We start from the raw sequence: 20,217 nt of genomic DNA, 5'->3' as shown, positions 1-20,217 counted from the left end.
ATTGTAAGAGACCAGTTTCAAAAGAATTTGGGTCACTGTGTTTTAATCCTCTCAGAGGTTTAAAAATATATGTAGTGTGTGGTTTACACACTAAAGTCTCCTGGGTATTAGGTGTCAGTGAGTCTCTGAAGAGCCCACAGACTCCACCCAAGTCCCAGATTATACATTCCTCAGAGAAACAGAACAAGTCCTAGGCCAGATTTTACTATAATGAAAATTCTTTGACATGCCTACTGTAAAAAGTTTTTAAAAAATCTTATGGATTAAATAAATCAAGATTCTTCCATTTGGTGGAATCACATGAAGTCTTTATATATACTTGGAGAAGTTTGTCTATTGGCATGGAAAGAAATTACAATTTTAATTACAATTGAAAAAGCAGATTACAAAATAATATGAACAGCGATTCCCTTTTCTGTAAAAAGGAATATAGATGTAAAATTCTGGAGTGATATAAACCACACTGCTTAATTTTAAATGTTAAAAACCAAATGAATTTAATTTTCCTCTTTTTATTTTGCTGTATTTTGTAAACTTCTTGACAATGCACGTAGGTTACTTGTATAATTTTAATGATTATTTAAAAAGATACACTAATTTAAATGCTCATTGAATGCTGAAGCAAAGTGCTATGTATGGTATGGTTATAAAGGAGATTCATAGTATGCTTTCCACTAAGCACTAAATTTCTTGGCCACATTTTCAAATATATAACTGATTTTAAGTTAATATAAGTTGATTTGTAACCTTTTAGATGAATAAGTAACAATATGATTTTTAGCAATTTTGCTACAAAATGAGAAAATGCATTTTGGTCGGATGTATTTGTAACTCAGCTGAAACATCTTAGTTGTTACTTTAGAAACAAAGAGATTTGGATTGGAGTTATAGTTATGCATATGTACATATACATTTATATATACAAAAGACAATGTTTTCTGAGTTGGAAGAGGATTGACACAAAGTCAGTGTGTGTGATGAATAATTTTTTTTTAAAGAATTATTGTTCAGTGTGAGTAAATTATCAGTGATTTTAATAAAGTTCCTTCTAGGAAATGTTCATTTTAAAATAAGTTGTGTAGGCCCTTCCTGTGACTTATCAGTAACTATTATTAACCAAAAGTGGAATTGAGGGGGAAAGTTATTATTTATTTATTTTAGTCTTATTAATTTTACAAAACTTTGATTTCACATAATTGGTAATTGTAATGAAACCATCTTAATCTGTTAGAGATAGTAAAATTTTAAAAGCTGTAAACTAAAATCTTTATTTTTTAATCTCTCTAACCAAAGAACATGTCAGTACTCAGTTTTAAAGAAACAGAAAAACATTACTACAAATTTTTAATTCTACATTAATACTGTGATTTTTTAAAATAATGTAAAGATTGTAAAAGCAATGTACTAATTGACAAATATTGAACGTATTGAATTTGTTATTTTTTTGTGTTGAATCTTTTACTTTTTAAAAAGGTCACATACTTCTTTTCTTAGAATATATCTCATCCAAATACATCTCATTTTCTACTAAAACTCCATCTAGAATATTTGGCTAAGAGGGAAAATATTTTTAAGTATTTCATATCACGCTGAGATGAGTAAATAGTCTCTACAGGTGGAAATTACGTAAGTTGGACAGCATATTAAAAGTTTTATAAGTATAGAGAGACAGCTGTTGTCCATCAAAGTATGAAAACCTCCATTTAAAAATACAACAGCTCTTTATCAATATAATTTTATTTCTCCTTTGTCTCTTGTACTTTGTCTCTTGTTTTCTAACCAGGACAAATTCATGAGATAAGAAAAAGAATGGCATCCAGAGTAAATTCCAGTTTCACTTTGATTCCCAACCAGAAACATCGACGTAGTAATCGTCGATCCAGCTATTTTTCCAACACTGTTATCACAGATTCTCAACTCTTATCAACGCTTGGAAATTTTAAAGCCTTGCCATTGGAAATATTCCATATGATCTTAAGATATTTGTCAGGTGAGATTTGGAGACTATGAGTAGGCTACATGGACACACTCGAATATTTTATTTTCTTCAAGATGTAGCTTGTCATCTTAGGCCCTGCTAGAATGTTAATTGTGTTCACATTAAGTTTATTTTCTAAAGTTTCATCATTGTTAGGTAAGGGATATGAAGAGAAAATATGATACTCAAACTCTTTAAAACATGCTTCTGATTTTAATGACATGATACATCCCCAAATATTTCTAATTCACTGAGAACTGGATTTAAAATAATTTTAAGATTTTCCTCTTTTTTCCCCAATATTATTATTTATTTTTAGTATTCTTTAGTGTTATTATTAATGAGCTAACTTATAAGTTAATAGATTGTGGTAATAGTAATGTTCTTGTAGTTAAACTGTTTATATGTGTGTGTGTATATGTACTTCTTTTGCTAGTGAAGGATGTCAGCATGTTAAGCATGGTGTCCAAAACAGTCAGCCAGCACATTATTGATTATATCTCAACCTCATCAGGAAGCAAAAGACTTTTACTACAGGACTTTCATAACCTTGAGCTGCCTGACGGGAGACAAGACTCCACTATATTGGAACACTACAGGTCTCTAGGTAATTTATGTAATGTAATGAGAATTGTTAACATGTAAAGAACTATGCTTAATTAGAGGGATTTTATTATACAATTCTGTAAGGCCCTTGGGAAGTGAAATATTTCCTGTTTCTATGATGCTTTTACGCTTCAATATGAGGACTTTCCCTAAACAACAGTCCCTTACTTATCTTTAAAGATCAGAGGATACACTTTAATGTAATGTGTCAGTCCTTGTGATTTCATGTAGCTACAGTGTCACCTATGCTTACTGTCTAGGTGGCTTACCAGTTTAAGAAATTGATGTATTTTCTATGCTTTACTTCCTGTGGATCTAATGTGTTTTATCTTTATACTTCTTTTCCCTTTCAATCATAATCTAGTTCTTAAAATAGAAAAAAAAATTTTAAACATATTATTGTGGAAAATCACTTATTCTCTTATCAGAAACAACTTTTTTTAAAGCATGCTACACATTTTCTAATAAACCATTATACTGTCATTAAATTAATCTTATCAAAAGAAATTCTGTACAAGTTCTTCCCTTTGATTTGTAATCTTTTATGCCTTTCACCCCATTCATTGATTTCATTCTCCCTAAGAGTGCTGAAATAAATTCTCATTTTGACTTGACTAATGACATCAATTTAATTATGAAGCTACCTTATAATTAACCAAAACATGGCAGTAGAACTAAATATCAGAGTGATGGTGAGATGTAAATAAAAGCATCAGAGTAAGTGAATATTACCTTTTAGTAGCTCAAGGATGCCTAGCTTTAAGATAGTAAAATAAGACTATATAGATGTGTAAATATATCAAAGTATATTTGACAAGTATGCTTAATAAGACTAAATGGAAGGTATGTAACTGGTTACAGTGTTGCTGATTTCAGTTTTTATGATTAGGCTTAGTAAAGCCTGTAACAGAGTACAGCGATTATTTTTTTGCTACTGTTCATTGGAAATATCTTTTTTCAAACATCATCTATTGTGGAGAAAGTGGTATTTGGAAAAAGCTTATTCTTTGGTTTTAGTTTGAAAAAATGTTTTCTCCCTGACCAGGCTCAATTGCATAAACAAACAAAAAAGCATTTAGACAATTATATGGGTAATTCAGTTAAAAATACAGGTATGTACTGATTTTAAAAGCTAGCTTTAAAAATGGTGTTACTCATGTAATAATTTCAACCTTCCATTTAAATTTTGTGCAGACACCTAGCTTATGACTTATTCTTTAGATAAATGTTTGATGTACTTACCATTTTCTCATGTTGCCATTCCTGTCTGATCTGTTCTTGTTTTTAGACATTAAAATAACATTTTCAGAATTCTGCATTCTGAGGATTATACATTTTAATTTGCTTCTTCACGCAAAACAGAGCAGATGGCCAGTGTGGAAAGAACATTACATCTGACTCTATTTTAGTGGGAAGAAATTAAAGAAGTTGGTTTCTAAAGGATATATAGGAGAGCACCTGTGTTAAAAAAATAAAGTCAGCCAGTATTGGTTTTTATGGTAAATTGCAACCGTTAAAAATAGAAATTTTTCCTGTACTCGAGAACTAACACAACATTGTAAATTAACAAAACTTCAATTTTTAAAAAATTGGAGTTTTTCATTAGAAAATTAACCAACATACAATTATAGCTTACAATGCCCCAGCTATGATATGCCTCAGGACTGGATGCCAAAACATGAAAGGAAAAGAACTCAGCCTAAAAACCAAACACTGAAAATGTCTTTTTATGTTCAAAAATAAGGACGGTTTCTGTTTAAAAAGCAATTTTAGTCATGTGTTACCCAAACATAGCAACTTCTAAAAATAAATTCAATTCCCATTGAGTCTACAGAATTATATAAATTAGTTATTACATTATGTTAAGAAGTAAATGCAGAGAAGGTGAAAACTAAGGGAAGTTATGATATTCAGGTATATATTTTCCTACCATGTATCTTATTTTTAGTTTGAGGACATTTGCCCTAATAGGAATGTTAACAGTGTATTGCCATTTTAGGAAAACAGAATGCTTAAAGTTAGAGGAAGCAAATCATATACTTCCTGCCACGGGAAATTACAGGGTTTTTTTCTTCTTTTTAAAATATCTAAACACAAAATTCTATACATTCTTAACATGCAAGCCCCATAAAAGGATATCTTTGAAGGAAGAGAGATATTTCATCCAAGCTGGATACTTTCTGTGAGAAAAAAACATGACTTCCAATCTCTGAAATTTTAAGTACTTAGGACGTTAAATTTTTGTATTTGGAAAAGGGAAAACAAATTCTCTTTTCTCATTCTTTCCATTAGCAACTCTTAAAACATTTTCCTTTGTGAACATGGGGCTAGTTTTAAGAGAGACTGGAATATGCTTTCTATGGAATAAAGACAATAGTTTCCCTATTTTATTTTGTGTCTGATCGTTGTATCTTTTTAAATCTAAATACTTTCACATATCTATTTTATAGTATCAATTTCACAATTTTTTGTAAGACTTTATGCCTTTGCCTCTTAGGTGGACACCAGAGCCACTTGGTAAGTATCGTGTATTATAAATGTTTTGCACCCTTTCTCCCAAACTTCCTCTTAAAAACCCTATCAGCTCATGGTCACTGTGATATACCATACTTGACTTTCAGGAAACATTATGCTGCGTTATAGATACTTTTAAGTTAATATTCATTGATGTCATTTTTTTCACCTCTCTCTCTATTTACTCAGGTCTACTATTTAAAAGATGTACGTTGCTGCTACCCACAAAGGAAAGACTAAAGTATATTCACAAGACACTTGCAGAAGTAAGATCATACTTCTGAATTAGTTCACAATCCTGATTTCCAGTAAAAATATTTTATTACTAATGTCTTATACTCATTTTAAATCTGTCTTTAATTAGTGGAATTTCATGAATTAGTACTAAAGAGTTGGTTGATGATCATCTGATACTTTACCAAGTACTCAGAGATTATAAACACCAAAATGTAGTATAGGAGTATTTTACTTATTATAAAATAATTTTATATATAACATCATTCAAGTTTATTAGGTTTATCAGCCTTATAAAAGTATTTTTACCTCATATGGGAATCCTAAGGATGTTTTAAAGTGGTGATTTAGATATTTTATTAAAATGAAAATAACTTCCAAATGTTAAAGTCTTACTGTTTAAATGTTTGTATCATTAAACAGTTTGTACTGTTTAAAAGTTTGTATATACTTTTAATATATAAAATGACAAACTTTTTGTGATAATTTATGACTTGAAAGTGTGTATCAGTGTGTCTGGGCATAATCTATGTTAGACATTGAGTTTTACTATAGAAACGCAAACATACATCTAATGCTGCTGATTCAGTTCTGCACTCAGTAGTATGCAAACTGTTTCTGATTCATTGGCTTTTTTTCATGCCAGTATTTGCACTGAGTTCAGATCTATATTATTGCAGCAGCTTCTCAGATAACCTTCCTGCCATTCATTCTTCACTCCTCAAGACATTCTGTATACTGAATTATCTTCATCAAGTTAATTTTCTTGCTTAAAAATATTTAATTGGCTGCTGAATTTCAGCAAGATAAGGCCCAAAGTCCATAACTGGTATTTAGGGTTCCCCCTGACAGTGCAGCCTTACTTCCTACTGCTTTGAGCCTAATTAAGCTGCTCATATCTTTCTTCCCAAATGGACCTTTTAAATTCTTACTTCTATACAATTTTGCCCTAATTGTGTGCCTCACCAATCCTATGTGTTCATTATCTCTGAATCCTACTTAAAGACATTGCTTGTTTCACATCCTTCATAAGCTTTTAAAATCATTCCCAAAGTTATCTTTTCCCTGCCTTTATCGTGTCTGATATGTTTATTCGGTCATTTTAGCATTATATTCTAACCTGAAACATCAAATTAATTTCATGTGTGTATATCTTATTGCCCTAAATAAATTGTGAGCTCCTTAGGCAGAGACTTTGTTTCATACTTCTTTCATAATCCCCACCTATATAACGTGATGCTTATCTGTTATTTAATGTTTTAGTTATTTTCAGTTAAGATTGAAAAAAAATACTTGCATGTTTCCATTAACTTTGAATGTTAAATCGTTGCACAGTTCCACTGAAAAGAAGGAATTAATAGTTGTTCTCTTTACAGGTTTCCTGTTTTAAATTCAGTGGCTGTGCAGCTCCATTGCAATGTTTAGGATTATCATGTTATGGCATGTTTTTACAGGTACATTTTTTTTAATGAAAGAAGAAAAAGAATTCTTTTTGAACTGTTAACAAGTAGAGCACGTAATCTGTCTTTCCATAGGATAATAAAAGTAATAATAATCTAAAAAGAAAACAAAATAGCATTGTAAAGATTCGAGAATGTGTTAATCTAATAATGTTGTTTGCCGCCTCAGATTTTCTTCTTGGGTTTCTCACTGGTAAGAAATATTTCACACTTACTCACTCCATACTAGTGTCCTTGAAGTTTCCAGCCAATTGTAATGACTAGAAATATTGTAGGGTAGGATGTGTGTGTGTGTAATGAGTTTTAAGTTTTAGGCTAGTTCTTTAAGATGTGAACTTAGAAATCAACTGTATGAAAAAAAATTGTAACTATAAGAAGTAATAGATGTAACTAACCTTATTGTGGCAATCATTTTGCAATATATGCATATAAAAATTAACTGCATTTTACACCTTTAACTTATACAATGTTATATGTCAATTATATCTAAATAAAGCTTGGGGGGTGAAGAAATCAACTATATGATTTTAAGAACATTTTTTACTCATCTTTTATTCTAAACAAAGAAGATAATAACATTATTTAATGCTATTCTATATTAATAATATATTATTAATATATTACACTATTCTAAGCAGTTTACATGTATTAACTTTCTAAAAAATACCTTATGAGGTTTACAACAATCTTACTTATATCCCATCCTGCCAGCCACCATCTGCATGCCCAGATTCCAGGGGCATAGGCTCTCCTATTAGCCTTCTTCCAAAATAGATTTTTTTTCTTTTTTTTTTCCTTTCAGACAAATAATATGAGCACATGTAATCATGTAAAATTCAAAAAGTATGAAGTGGTATAAAGTGAAATGTTAAGTCTCCTCCCAGGCCTGTTCCTTGTTCACAGAGTTTTCTTCAACAGAAGTAACAGCTGTTAGGAGTTTCTAGTATGTCTTCTGGAGAGAAAAGATTAATTTTTAAACTACTGAAGTCCAGCTCAACTATTTCAAGAAAAATTGTTATGATTAGTCAACCTTTTCAAAATCTATGTATAGTAGAGTATCATCTGAGTTTTCTTTTTATATATGTCTAACTGTACATTCTGGTTTGCTCAAAGATGATTATTAAATTCTGTCCTAATAAAAGATTTTTTTTTGCTTGTTCACATCCAAATGCCCTAAGTCAATGCTCATAATTGTCACATTAAAATGAGATTATTATCGTTTATAAGCAATATCATAAGTGATAGGTAGAGGGGATCAAAGTGGTTTGACTATAGTCTAAAAGTAACTCACAGGAGGGTTGTGAGTCAGATGTCTAGAGCTGTGTTCCAGAGTTTGGACCTTCATTTGTTATTTTCCTCATACTGTCTGAGTTCAGGATTCAGTACCATTTAGTTCTCTGAAAAGATACTACCTATACAACCAGAAAGAAACTGGATTTTGGAGCATTTTTAGGTTTTGTTTATAGATTGAACAGTTCAATAGTGGATAAAAATTGCACATCACCTCCATCTTGTGCTACAACAGTTATAGTCATAAGGCAGTAGTGACTTATGTTCTGATTTGATGGTTTGAACATCTGCAATGTTTCCTTTATTTTATCATCCTCAGACCTTAACAGCAGGTTGGGATGAACTGGAGTGCCATCGTGTTTATAACTTCTTATGTGAGCTGACTAATCTTCCCCGCAAGATGCAGGCAGTTGTCTGCAGCAAACCAGGTAAAGAACTACAATTCAGGGATAACATTGTACAGAGATTAAAACAGATACAAAAAAAAAGCATAGTTCAAAAGTATATTTAAAAATAAATTGTGGCATTCATTTGTAGTAAAAGGACAAAGAGATATAAGGGAATGATGAACACTGAATCACACAGTGAGGCCAAAATATCCCATGATTAGAGAAAGAAGTACTCAGAGGGCTTCAGATATATACATAATATTTTATTCCTTAAGCTGGTGGAGGATACAAAGGTGTTCATTATAGTATTCTATAAACCTTTATATACACCTGGAATATTTCATATTTTAAAAATTATGGAATCCTACAATTTAGCAGTTTCACTCTGAGAAACTCCCACAGTGTGCTCAGGGAGACATGTATAAGTGTGAACATTGCAGCATGTAAGCAGGGAAAGCTGCAAACAACCTAATGCCTGTTGTTAGGAAAATGGATAAATGAATGGTGGCATATTCATACAATTAAAACCATTAGTAGTTAAAGTGGATTAACTAGAGCCATGTGTATTAATATGGATAAATCTCAAAATATAATTTGAGAAGAAAGGATAGTAAACAATGCTTTCAATATGATACTATTTATATGCAAATTAAAAGCATGCAGTTGGGGAGGATATAGCTCAGTGGTAGAGTTCCTGCCTAGCATGCAGAAGGTCCTGGGTTCAGTCCCCAGTACCTCCACTAAAAAAATAAATAAACTTAATTACCTCTCCCTACCCCAAAAAAGGGAAAATAAAGTTTAAAAAAAAAACATGCAAAGTAATTCTATTTATTCTTTATGGTTATAACCAGATGTAAAAAAGTATAAGAATATAGTTAGGAGATACGATAGTTAATTTTGTGTGTTAACTTGGGTAAGCCATGGTACCTAGATACTTAGTCAAACATTATTGTAGATGTTTCTTTGAAATTATTTTTTAGATGAGATTAACATTTAAATCAGTAGACTCTGAGTAAAGCAGATTACAATCCATAATGTGGGTGGGCCTCATCTAATCACTTAAAGGCCTTGAGAAAAAGACTTTCCTCCCCACCCAAGAAAGAATTCTACCAGCAGACTGCTTTTGAACTTGAACTACAACTCTTCCCTTGTCTGCAGCCTGCCAGTCTACCCTGCATATTATGGACTTGCCAAGTTTCCACAATCACATGAGCAAATTCTCATGTGTGTACACATCCTATTAGTTTTGTTTGGTGACTTATACAGGAGGGACAAAATCCAATTCAAGATGGTGATTACCTCTGGGGAAGAAGGAGATTGGGAGTGATACAAAAGAAGCTTTAACTGTATCAGTAATGTTTTTATTTATTTTTAAAAATCTGAATCAAATATAGCAAAAAAGTAAAGTCTTGACAAAGGTAGGTGATTGGTACACAGTATTTGTTATAGTATCTCTATTTTGCTGTCAGCTTGAAAATTTTCTTTATAAAACAAATTATGGCAGATTTGTTTTAAAATGGAAGATAGAGAAGCCTAAAACAAAATTACTATCATGTCCCTCTCTTGATCAAAAAGTTGTATTACCTCCCTGATATCTTCAAAATAAAATCCAAACCATTCATACTGACCTTCACATTCTAATGCTAACCTACTTTTTTAAACTTATTGCCCACTACTCCGTATATCAGTTTGATATAGTCATATAACTCCACCCACTGTGTCTCAGATACCTCTTACACATTTCTACCTTATACATTTTATTCCTTCTCCCTTTTCCTGAAATACCATCTCTCCTTTTCATCCTTTAAGACCAAATTTACCTGTCCTCTTCTGTAAAGTCTTTCCTGATCTCTCCAGAGCTGCAATAATCTCTTTCCTCTAAACTTCTGTGTTGCTTGGCTTAACACATCAGGGGTACTTACTTTCATATGGCCTTAGCGCATTGGTAGACTTTATTTGCACTTGTCTTATCTGCGAGTAAGTAGAACATAAATGGTATAAAAATATAAAATGTATAATGATGCCACCACCGTGGAAAACAGGTTGGCCAGTCGTCAAAAAACTAAACATAGAATTATCACGTGACCTAGCAATTCCACTCCTGGGACTATAACTAAGGAATTGAGAGCAAGACCTTGGACAAATACTTATACATCAGTGTTAACTGAAACATTATTTTCAATAGCCCCAAACTGGAAGCAACACAAGTGTTCATCAAGAGATGAATGGATAGAATGTGGCATATATATTACAATGGAATATTATTCAGTCATAAAAAGAAGTGAAGTTTTGATTCAGGCTACAACATGGATGAATTCTGAAAACATTATAATAAGTGAAATAAGTCAGACATAAAGGACAAATATTGTATGCTTCCACGTATGTGAGGTACCTAGAACAAGAAAATTCATAAAAACAGAAAGTAGATTAGAGGTTACCAGAAACTGGGTGAAGGGGAAATGGAGAGTTATTGCTTAAAGGTTATAGAGTTTCTGTTTGAGGTAATAAAAAGTTTTGGAGTAAGACAGTGGTGATGGTTGAACAACATTGTGAATGTAATTGATGCCACTGAATTGTGCACGTTAAAATAGCAAATTTTATATATATTTTACCACAACTTTAAAAATTATGTAGTATATCAAAACTATTGAATTACACACTTCAAATGGGTAAATTGTATGGTACATAAATTATGTATATTTCAATAAAACTATTTTTTAAAAAAACATAAGATACCACTTCATAGCCCCTAGGATGGCTAGAACCTAAATGTCAGATAACAACAAGTGTTGGTGACAATGTGGGAAAATTGGAACCCTTATACTTCACTGGTGAGAATGTAAAATGGTGCAGCCACTTTGGAAAACATTCTGGCAGTTCTCCAAATGATTAAATATAGAGCTACCATATGACCCAGCAATTCCACTCATAGATATATCCCCAAGAGAAACTAAAATATATGTCCATACAGAAACTTGGACATGATTGTTAATAGCAACGTTACTCATAATAGCCAAAAGGTGGAGGCAACCCAAATATCCCTCAGTGGGTGAATGGATAAACAAAATGTGGTATATCTATGCAATGGAATAGCATTTGTTCATTAAAAGAAATCGATACATGCCATAATATAGTTGAACCTTGAAAACATGCTAAGTGAAAGAAGTCTGTTTCAAAGACCACCTAACTGTGTGACTTCATATGAAAGTCTAGAATAGGAAAATCTATAGAGACAAAAAGTAGTGCTTAGTGCTGAGGGTGAAAAAGGACAGAGGGATAGGACAGTGACAATTAAAAGAACAGGGTTTCTTTCTGAGGTAATGAAAATATTCTAAAATAGATTCAGTGATGGCTGCATAGCTCTCTGAATATACTAAAAAAGATTTGACTGTACACTTTAAATTGGTAAATTGTGATATGTAAATTATATCCTAATAAAGTTATTTAAAAAATAGTTCCTTGATCTAAAATTTTTACAGAGGAAATTGAAATAACACTCTTAGTACAAAGCATATTAAGGATGTATGTCTTTAGCCTATCCAATATACATATCAATCTTTCTAGGAAGAATGGTTTACAATTCTTTTGTCTTCATAGGAAGTGCCCGAAAACTGGAGTTAAGGATTAGACTGTTCTGTAGAAATGCTCTGCTTGATCACTGGACACATCGAAGTGATTCTGCATTTTGGTTGACACGTATATTAAAACCATGGCCAATGGTGAATCAGGCAAGATTATTGTATATCATCTTTGGACCAATATCTCCTCAAGATGGTGAGCATCCATTTTTTAGGGATGTATGTTACAAAACTGGTTAATTACATTTACTTTAGGAGATATATCTTTTTGTACCTGCTTAGTTTCATCATTCTGAATAATTAAACTGTATTTCATGATTTCATAGATGCAGACTACATTAACTTGTGCATCACTTAAATGTCAAGACAAATTGTTCTATTGCAGGTCATTTCCAAATATAGTCTCATTGTCCCTAATTTACCTAAAATAGCTGCATTTCATTTTTAACCATTATTTAACTCAAGATTATATTTATATGCTGCTGGAGGGGACTAACAGTGCAAGTGAAGCAAAGTGGTAGTCAGAATTGATGTTTTACTTAATTTGGGGTACATAAAATGATTTGAGGGGGCAATTTTTGGTATTTCTAATTAAGTTTTGCTTGGATGAATGTTAAAATTAACATGCATTTTTTTTTCATTTTGTGGGGGGAGGTAATTAGGTATTTATTTATTTAATGGCAGTACTGGGGCTTGAACCCAGGACCTCGTGCATGCTAAGTACATGCTCTACCACTGAGCTATACCCTCCCTGCTTAGCATGCATTTCTTTTTTTTTTTTTTTAACAAATAGTTATGTTTAATTTTTAATTTTTTAAACATTTTTATTGAGTTATAGTCAGTTTACAATGTTGTGTCAATTTCCAGTGTACAGCACAATTTTTCAGTTATACATGAACATACATATATTCATTGTCACATTCTTTTTCGCTGTGAGCTACCACAAGATCTTGTATATATTTCCCTGTGCTATACAGTATAATCTTGTTTATCTGTTCTACATATGCCTGTCAGTATCTACAAATTTCGAACTCCCAGTCTGTCCCAAAAATATGGAACGCTTCACGAATTTGTCATCTTTGTGCAGGGGCCATGCTAATCTTCTCTGTATTGTTCCAATTTTAGTATATGTGCTGCTGAAGCAAGCCCTAGCATGCATTTCTTTAGTTCACACTGTCTTGTGTCAGTAGTTAACCAGTTTAAAGTGTGTTGAGTAGCAGTAGGAAGTTAATCTGGGATCAAATTTTGTTGTGTGTAATCCACAAAGAGAATTGGTCATAGATAAATATTTTAAATGACCAGATTACTCTGTTTTGATATAAAGGTCAGGAAGATTCTCAAGTACAGCATGCTCTTTTCTTGGAAGGATATCAATAGGTGTTATTTCATTTTGGTAAAATTACATCAATTGTTTATTCCAATTTCTGTTGCGGAGTAGCATTGTCTTTGAACCAGAAACACTGTTTTGCTTGGCGAATCTACCTTTTCTTTACTTCATTTAGCTATTGTTGCTGTGCTTCATCACATCAGTCAGAGACATTAAAATTTATACTGTTATCAGAATTGACCTTTCATTATGAAATTTAGAATGAAAGTGGCATATATAAGTAATGGATCCCATTATGCAATCCAATTTCCTTTTTAAACAATCCGTGAGGTCTTTATCATGAAGCCAGCTATTCTGTCACAGCCTAGTTTTTTGTTTTTTTTTTTCAATTATCATTCAGGACAGGTGGTTTGGCAGAAAATGATAGAAGGACCTACAGATGAACCCAGTCTGAAAGGTTTGGCTGATGCCATTAAATTACTATATGACACAGGCACCAAAGAATGGACAGTAGATGATGTTATCAGTCTTGTAGATGAACTATCAGGTAAAAAAAATTATTTACCACATTAATAGAAATGTATTGTTAGAATATAGTTATAAAATTGTAAGGCTAACTCTAAAGGTAACAAATGAATTGCCTAATAGAAATCACTAAATGCTCTAAAAGACTTAAAGTTTGGCATTATGTTTGAAGAGAATGCATATAATCAGCTTACTTTCCTTCAATTTTCCTTGCCAATTTTATAAATATGTATTTATTGCTATTTTTATTTGAACGCTTCATAATTTAATTAGCTCAGTTATTCCCATTTTGCAGGTTCTCAGAAACACCTTCTTAAAGTTGGGTAAGAAGAAAGTCCTCTCCTGTTGGTACAGGAGAGGTGAAACAATGCTTCCCATTCCTGCATAATCCTTTAGATTCTAAAGTTTATAAGGTTTCTATCCGTACAAAGGATTAGACCACTTTGTTGATCCATGTGTACGAGAAATGCTTTGATTATATTAATAGTACATTGTGAGAGCCGCTGTGACTTGGCAATAATCTCTGTACCCAGTAGAATCTTGTAATTGGAAAACTAAAGTGTTTTTTCTGAGCTTCTCGCTTGGCACTAATTGTATAAAGTGATATAATATTGCAGGTATTTAATGATGTTTATTCTTTGTTACTGTATAATTTCTCATTAAATAACTGTTCTTCCTCTAATAAAAGTGGTTCCCCGGGAGTGGCTTCTAGAGAATAATGCACGTCTCCTAATCCTGAGTGGGAACAACATCTGCTTTACTTTCATGGCTAGTAAAGCTGTGAATGGACGGGCCATTGAATTGGCAAGGTTGATAGTCTTTTTGGCGTTGGTAAGTAAAAAATAAGTTTTTTCTAGCAAATTGTTTAACATTATAGTTGACATCCCAGGGAGCTGCCCTGAAGGAACTGAGATATGTACATACAGAACATTTTGAAAGAATAAGTATTTAAGTATGTATTTTTATATATACTTTATACATACTTAACAATTTTAAAATACATGATAAACTATCATGTTTGGAATCATTCCTTGTATTAACCTCTCCCCACCTCGTATCTAGATTGTCATTCTATGGCTCTGCCAAGTTATATTCTTTTTTTTTTTCCTAAGTTCCATTAAAAGAATAAAGCACACATATGATTTGCTCCAGGATAATCAATGGGCAGCAAAGAGAGAATGTGGAAATTAATGGTGATAGAAGTGAAACAAGATTGGTAATTGTTGAAGCTGGGGAATGGATACTAGGTGTTCATAATACTATTCTCTTTACTTTTTTATAGTTAAAATGTTTTCTTTTTCAAAATAAAACATTATAATATATTTAATATTCATTCATTTAACACAAACTGAGTGTTTACTATGGGTCATACACTGTGTGAGATTTTAGGACTATGAAAAGTAATAGAACAAATCCCTGACCAAAAGATGCTTACAGTCTTTTAAGAGATATCAGAGGGTATATAAATAAATTCAGTGTGATAAGTGCAAAAATATGTACAGAAGGGTACAAACAAAAGTAGCAGAAAGGAGCTAATATTGGATGAGTGTAGAATACAGAGGGGGCTTCACCAATTCCAGCAGATATACATTTTTTTTTTAATGAATAAAAGAGTTCAGCAGTCAGATAGAGAGGTCAGATTACTCAAGCATGTACCTGCATGTGTTACACAGAACTCTCATTTATTTGGCTTCCATCACAGATGTCAGCCCAACCACTGCTTCAAAAGCAATGGAATAATCTTCAATTGGCCATTGTGAGAAATAATTGAACATAATCCATTTCCTACAAAATGGAGATAGGATATTTATCAACTCAACTGTTTGAAACATGAGTGAAACCTCAGTGGCTCTTTTAAACATGTGGAAATGTGAAGAAAGCTACTAAGTTAACTGTATTCTCAATGTAAATATTTATTTTAATAAACGGATGCCCTCAAAAATAAATGGAGAGAGAATTAGAACTGTGGGCTGTATTCAGGGAACTATAAGCAGTTCAGTATTTTTTCTGAAAGGGAAAATGTGCAGAAGAGGAAGAGGTGGTGACTTTAGTTAGGAAGAGGGAGGCTCGGTAAGGACGGGCCTTGTTGACCATTCTGTGAGGCTTGAACCACAGGAGCTGCCCTGCTGAAAGGTTTTAGGAAGCAGGGAGACATGATCAGTTCTACATTTTTGGAAAGTCACTTTGGCTGCACTGTAGCAAAAAGAATGGAGAGGAAGCCACTAGGGGTGGAAAAGAAGCCTTCTCTAGAAAGCCTTCTCTGATTGACATCTCAACTCTGATCATTAATTTTCTCTAAATTGCCTCAGATTTGTCTTTATCAACCAATGGTGTATGTGTGGGTAAATCAGCTCCCAAAATAGATTGCAAGTGCTTTGAAATCCAGGACTCTGCTATGTACTTCCTTTGTAGTTCCTGGTACAGTGCTTTACATGTAATAAGTAATCAATAAATCTTTCCTGTCAGATTAACACTATTTAGTTACACTATTATATAGCTTATTCTCATGCTGTATATTATTGGGCTATATGAGTTAAATCGGCCATTTAGAATGTTAATAAGTAAACCTTTTTCCTTTCAGTCAGTTTTAGCTATAAACAGGTACTCTTCGTTTGTTTTTTAAACAATAGAGAGAGAAATATTCCCTACAGCTCTCAAGATGGAAAGCTGATATTATCATAGAGTTCTCTTCCCTGTCGAAATTGCCTGTTTGTCACACTCATTGGACCCCTTGAAAATAGAGGCCCTGTCTTTATGGCTTACTATTGTATCTCCAGCTGTTAGCATGTGCTCAATAAATATTTATTAAATGAATGAATGAACAGGAGTCTTATTTTTCATAAGTTTAATAATTACTTTCAATATTATTTCTTATATTAGTAAATAATATTCCATGATAATCTTGAACCAGGCTTTTAGTTACTTCACAGTTTTTCCTGCTAAATTTGTACCATTTTGAAAGCAAAGGAATATTAGATATAAGAGCATTTCCCATTTATAGAATCAACATCATGTTGTATGTAATAAATTACGTAAAATTATAAACTGTCATTGTTAATACCATTTTCAAATTCTACAGCTTTCTTTGCATAAAGATTTACCAAAATGCTTTCTATGTCTAAATCAGGTGTGCGAGAAAGAACTATACTGCATGGATTGGGCAGTTAAAATGATGCAAAAAGTCTGTACAGTCTTTAGCACTCCAGTGGAAAGAAATAACTTCCTGCAGAGTGTGGCAAATGCATTTGCATGTGTTATAATGGAAATGATGCAATTGATTATGTCTGGTGAGTATGCATGTAGGTGGATGGTGCACAGGTGTGAGTACAATGCATTCTGGTCTCCCCTTAAGACAGGGAAAATTCTGTGTAGACTTATTTCTAAGCCAAGAATAGAAGAAAAAGATATCATTTGTTTTTCCATGAGATATATTTAGTTCCTGGTATTGTCACTTTTTAAATTTGGTATTGGTTTTAGTGGAAAACATAAAATTGAAGAGTCTGCATTGAAAGGAACCAATTTCAATTCTGCACAGCAAAAAATTTTGACTTGCTTACTTACCAACTGTCGTAATCACCATAATAAGATCCTTTATTTGTATAGCTTATACATCTATGATATTACAGTTTTGTTAGGTAACCAACTTGATAATTAGCCCTATTTTATAGATGGGAAAACTAAGGCTTAGAGAAATTACCTGACTTGCCCAAGTTCATGAAGTTAGAAGCAATAAGGCATAGACTAGCATCTTTTTCTTCTGATTTCTAATTCAGGGCTCTTAATATAGTTCCATGATTTCAGTGGTTAACATCTGACTTAGTAAAAATCACTAACTAGTCTTCTGTTACATATTATTAGGGAAATTGGAACATCTTATGTTTCAAATAAATCATACATTTAAAAACTTAACTGTCATTTTCTTTTCCCTACTGTCTATTTCTGTGTGTGGCATATAGAAGACCGTGATGAAGAAAATAGAAGCTTTTTGAATTTGTTCTATCTTGTGCATGCTCAGGCTAACTTCCATAAGGAGGTCCTATATTTGACCATGAATACTCTCTCTACGTAAATACTCAGAAAGCCTTGCATTTAGAGAATACCTCACTGAACTGACAATTAGAAGAGTGCTACTTCTCCACACTCAAAGAGTAGCATCCATGGGACTTTTTATCACCTAAGTAACCTAAGAATTCAAAAGCTGCATAGAATTTTAGAAGTAACTGCTTACACCTTTATTAATATAAAAATTGTAGGCAAACCCAAGAATATATTGAGATTTCTCTAGAAAACAAGTTGTGTCTCTCCCGATTGTGGTAAACCTAACACCAAACTAAAGGAACATTAGTGTTAAAGAATCTGGGGCTGGCCAACCTGTGTGGATCTTTGAAGAGAAAATTCTGTTACATAGTTAGAGTGGAAATCCACTTGATAGTGTGTATTGGTTCACTGTGCTTAGACACTTTGTGTAGACATAGCCTAAAATGTTTTGTGGAGATTTGTAGTATGATGTTTTGGAACGTGCAGATAAATCACATTTTTCAACACCTTCTTGGCATATGATTACAATGAACATTACATTTGGTTCACATTTTGCAGATCAAAAACCAAAGGAATTAAGTGTGTGTGTGTATACATATCCATATATACATATGTATTTCTGTGTATATACACACGTGCACACATACATGTATTTCCATCTTTAAGACATATCATATGAAAAGTCTATAAATAAAGGAAGGTATATATTGTCTTAATACAATCAAATCATCTTTTATTCTTTCCCAGGGATTGGAGTAAAATGTTGCAAGTAAGGGAAAATATAAAATGAAAGAAAGTAGCTATTCTGCTGCCAGAACACACAAATAATTTGTACTTCCTCCTAAAGCTTTTTCCCCCGTCTTAAAGAGTGGGACTTGAAGGAAACTGGAAGCAAGGATAGTTCGAGCAGCCCATGAGAGAGTGGGGTTTATCTTCACTCAGGTAAATCAATTCCAAGACGCTCCAGGACTATTTCAGTTTGACTAGCATCTGCCACCACCACTCTTACTATTAAAATAGAAAATGATAGTACCTAATGAGCTGAAATAATCCTGGAGCCCTCCTGGATCCATTTTCTTCTCCTTGAGTTTAATCATTTCTCCCTTCCCACTGGACTTCTCAGAGGCTGACTTTCTTTTCCTAAGCCCTTGACTTAACTCGCCTCTGGAGCTGATGAAGGAAAGGAACACTAGAAGATATGGAAATTACCTGCAGAAGTAGGGTGTAAATTGTGGGAAATTCTCAAGTTTGGCAAGAGGGGCTCAGTAAGAGATGTAATAGGATTGAGAAAGAGTGAAAACTGTGGAGAAAATATAAATCGTGATAAGAAGGTTTTATTACATTTTACTAGCAAAAAGACTTACCCTCATTTTTGGAGGGTCAGAAATTAAATGCCTTTAATGGATTGTCCAAATGTAATTTCATCAGTAGTGGGACTTTTTTTCTCCAGAGTTTAGTACTTGCATATTTATGTACAAAATTCTTGCTTGTATCATGGATTCATTTTCTTCCTTTCAATTTAAGAATTCACCCATAACTAACTTATAAAGATTTAAAGTTGTCAGATATCAGAGTACAAAGTTACACTTTAATTAGCTTTTTCTTTTCCTTCTTGCACTCTTTCACATACATGCTTTGGAAAGCTTAATCCATTTATTTAGCAAAAAAAACTGGTGATTCCAAGTTGAGACTATTAGATTATACAGGGGAAAAGAAAAACAAAGGGAAAAATAAAAATTTTAATATAAATAATGAACATCTTAAATATTTTACTAAATAGATTTAAGTTTCATTCCCTTAGAGAAAGAAATTTGGCATTGTTAAGTTTCTTTGAATTCCTTGAACTATCTAAGTCTCCACAGCAGTTATTTTTAGAAACTTTACAGAAGAAAATTTAAAACTTTTTAATTTGGATTTTGAATCTCATTACACACATGCACTGACATCACTGCGGCTGTAAATTTTTAAAGACTCATGTTATTTCATTATTCTTGACAATTGTGAGATTATCTCATCCTTCTCAGAAATTTGGAACATAAAAACCTGATTCATTCTTTAGGTGCAGTAGATAAATTATATCATCTTGGGACCAATAAAAAGCAAACTGACGAATTCTTCATTCAATTATTAATAGATAAAAATAACATTTGAAACCAAATTGGCAGGGGTGTTTTTTGCTAAATACATTTGTCATCAGGAATAAAGTATGATATCAAATTTTAAAGTGGGATATTAACTTGAAAAAGCATATACTATTATTATTGGTGTTAATGTTTAA

The 20,217-nt window shown here is 32.5% G+C and overlaps 1 protein-coding gene and 1 pseudogene across 1 annotated transcript; one reads left to right on the top strand and one right to left on the bottom strand.

The window, feature by feature from the left end:
- The first annotated feature begins 1,809 nt into the window (after nt 1-1,809).
- On the top strand, nt 1,810-17,970 carry FBXO47 (F-box protein 47). Its single transcript, XM_010991841.3, has 10 exons — nt 1,810-1,990; nt 2,415-2,585; nt 5,288-5,364; nt 6,709-6,786; nt 8,402-8,510; nt 12,069-12,245; nt 13,777-13,923; nt 14,590-14,732; nt 17,029-17,188; nt 17,858-17,970. The coding sequence occupies exons 1-10, from the start codon at nt 1,810-1,812 to the stop codon at nt 17,968-17,970; spliced, it is 1,356 nt and encodes a 451-aa protein (XP_010990143.1).
- LOC116158054 (U6 spliceosomal RNA) lies at nt 13,096-13,194 on the bottom strand (annotated as a pseudogene).
- Nucleotides 17,971-20,217: the final 2,247 nt, after the last annotated feature.

The sequence above is a fragment of the Camelus dromedarius genome, chromosome 16 (assembly GCF_036321535.1).
Source record: "Camelus dromedarius isolate mCamDro1 chromosome 16, mCamDro1.pat, whole genome shotgun sequence".
Classification (NCBI taxonomy): Eukaryota; Metazoa; Chordata; class Mammalia; order Artiodactyla; family Camelidae; genus Camelus; species Camelus dromedarius.
Note: the sequence above shows the minus strand (reverse complement) of the source record. Positions and strands in the feature narration are given on the sequence as shown.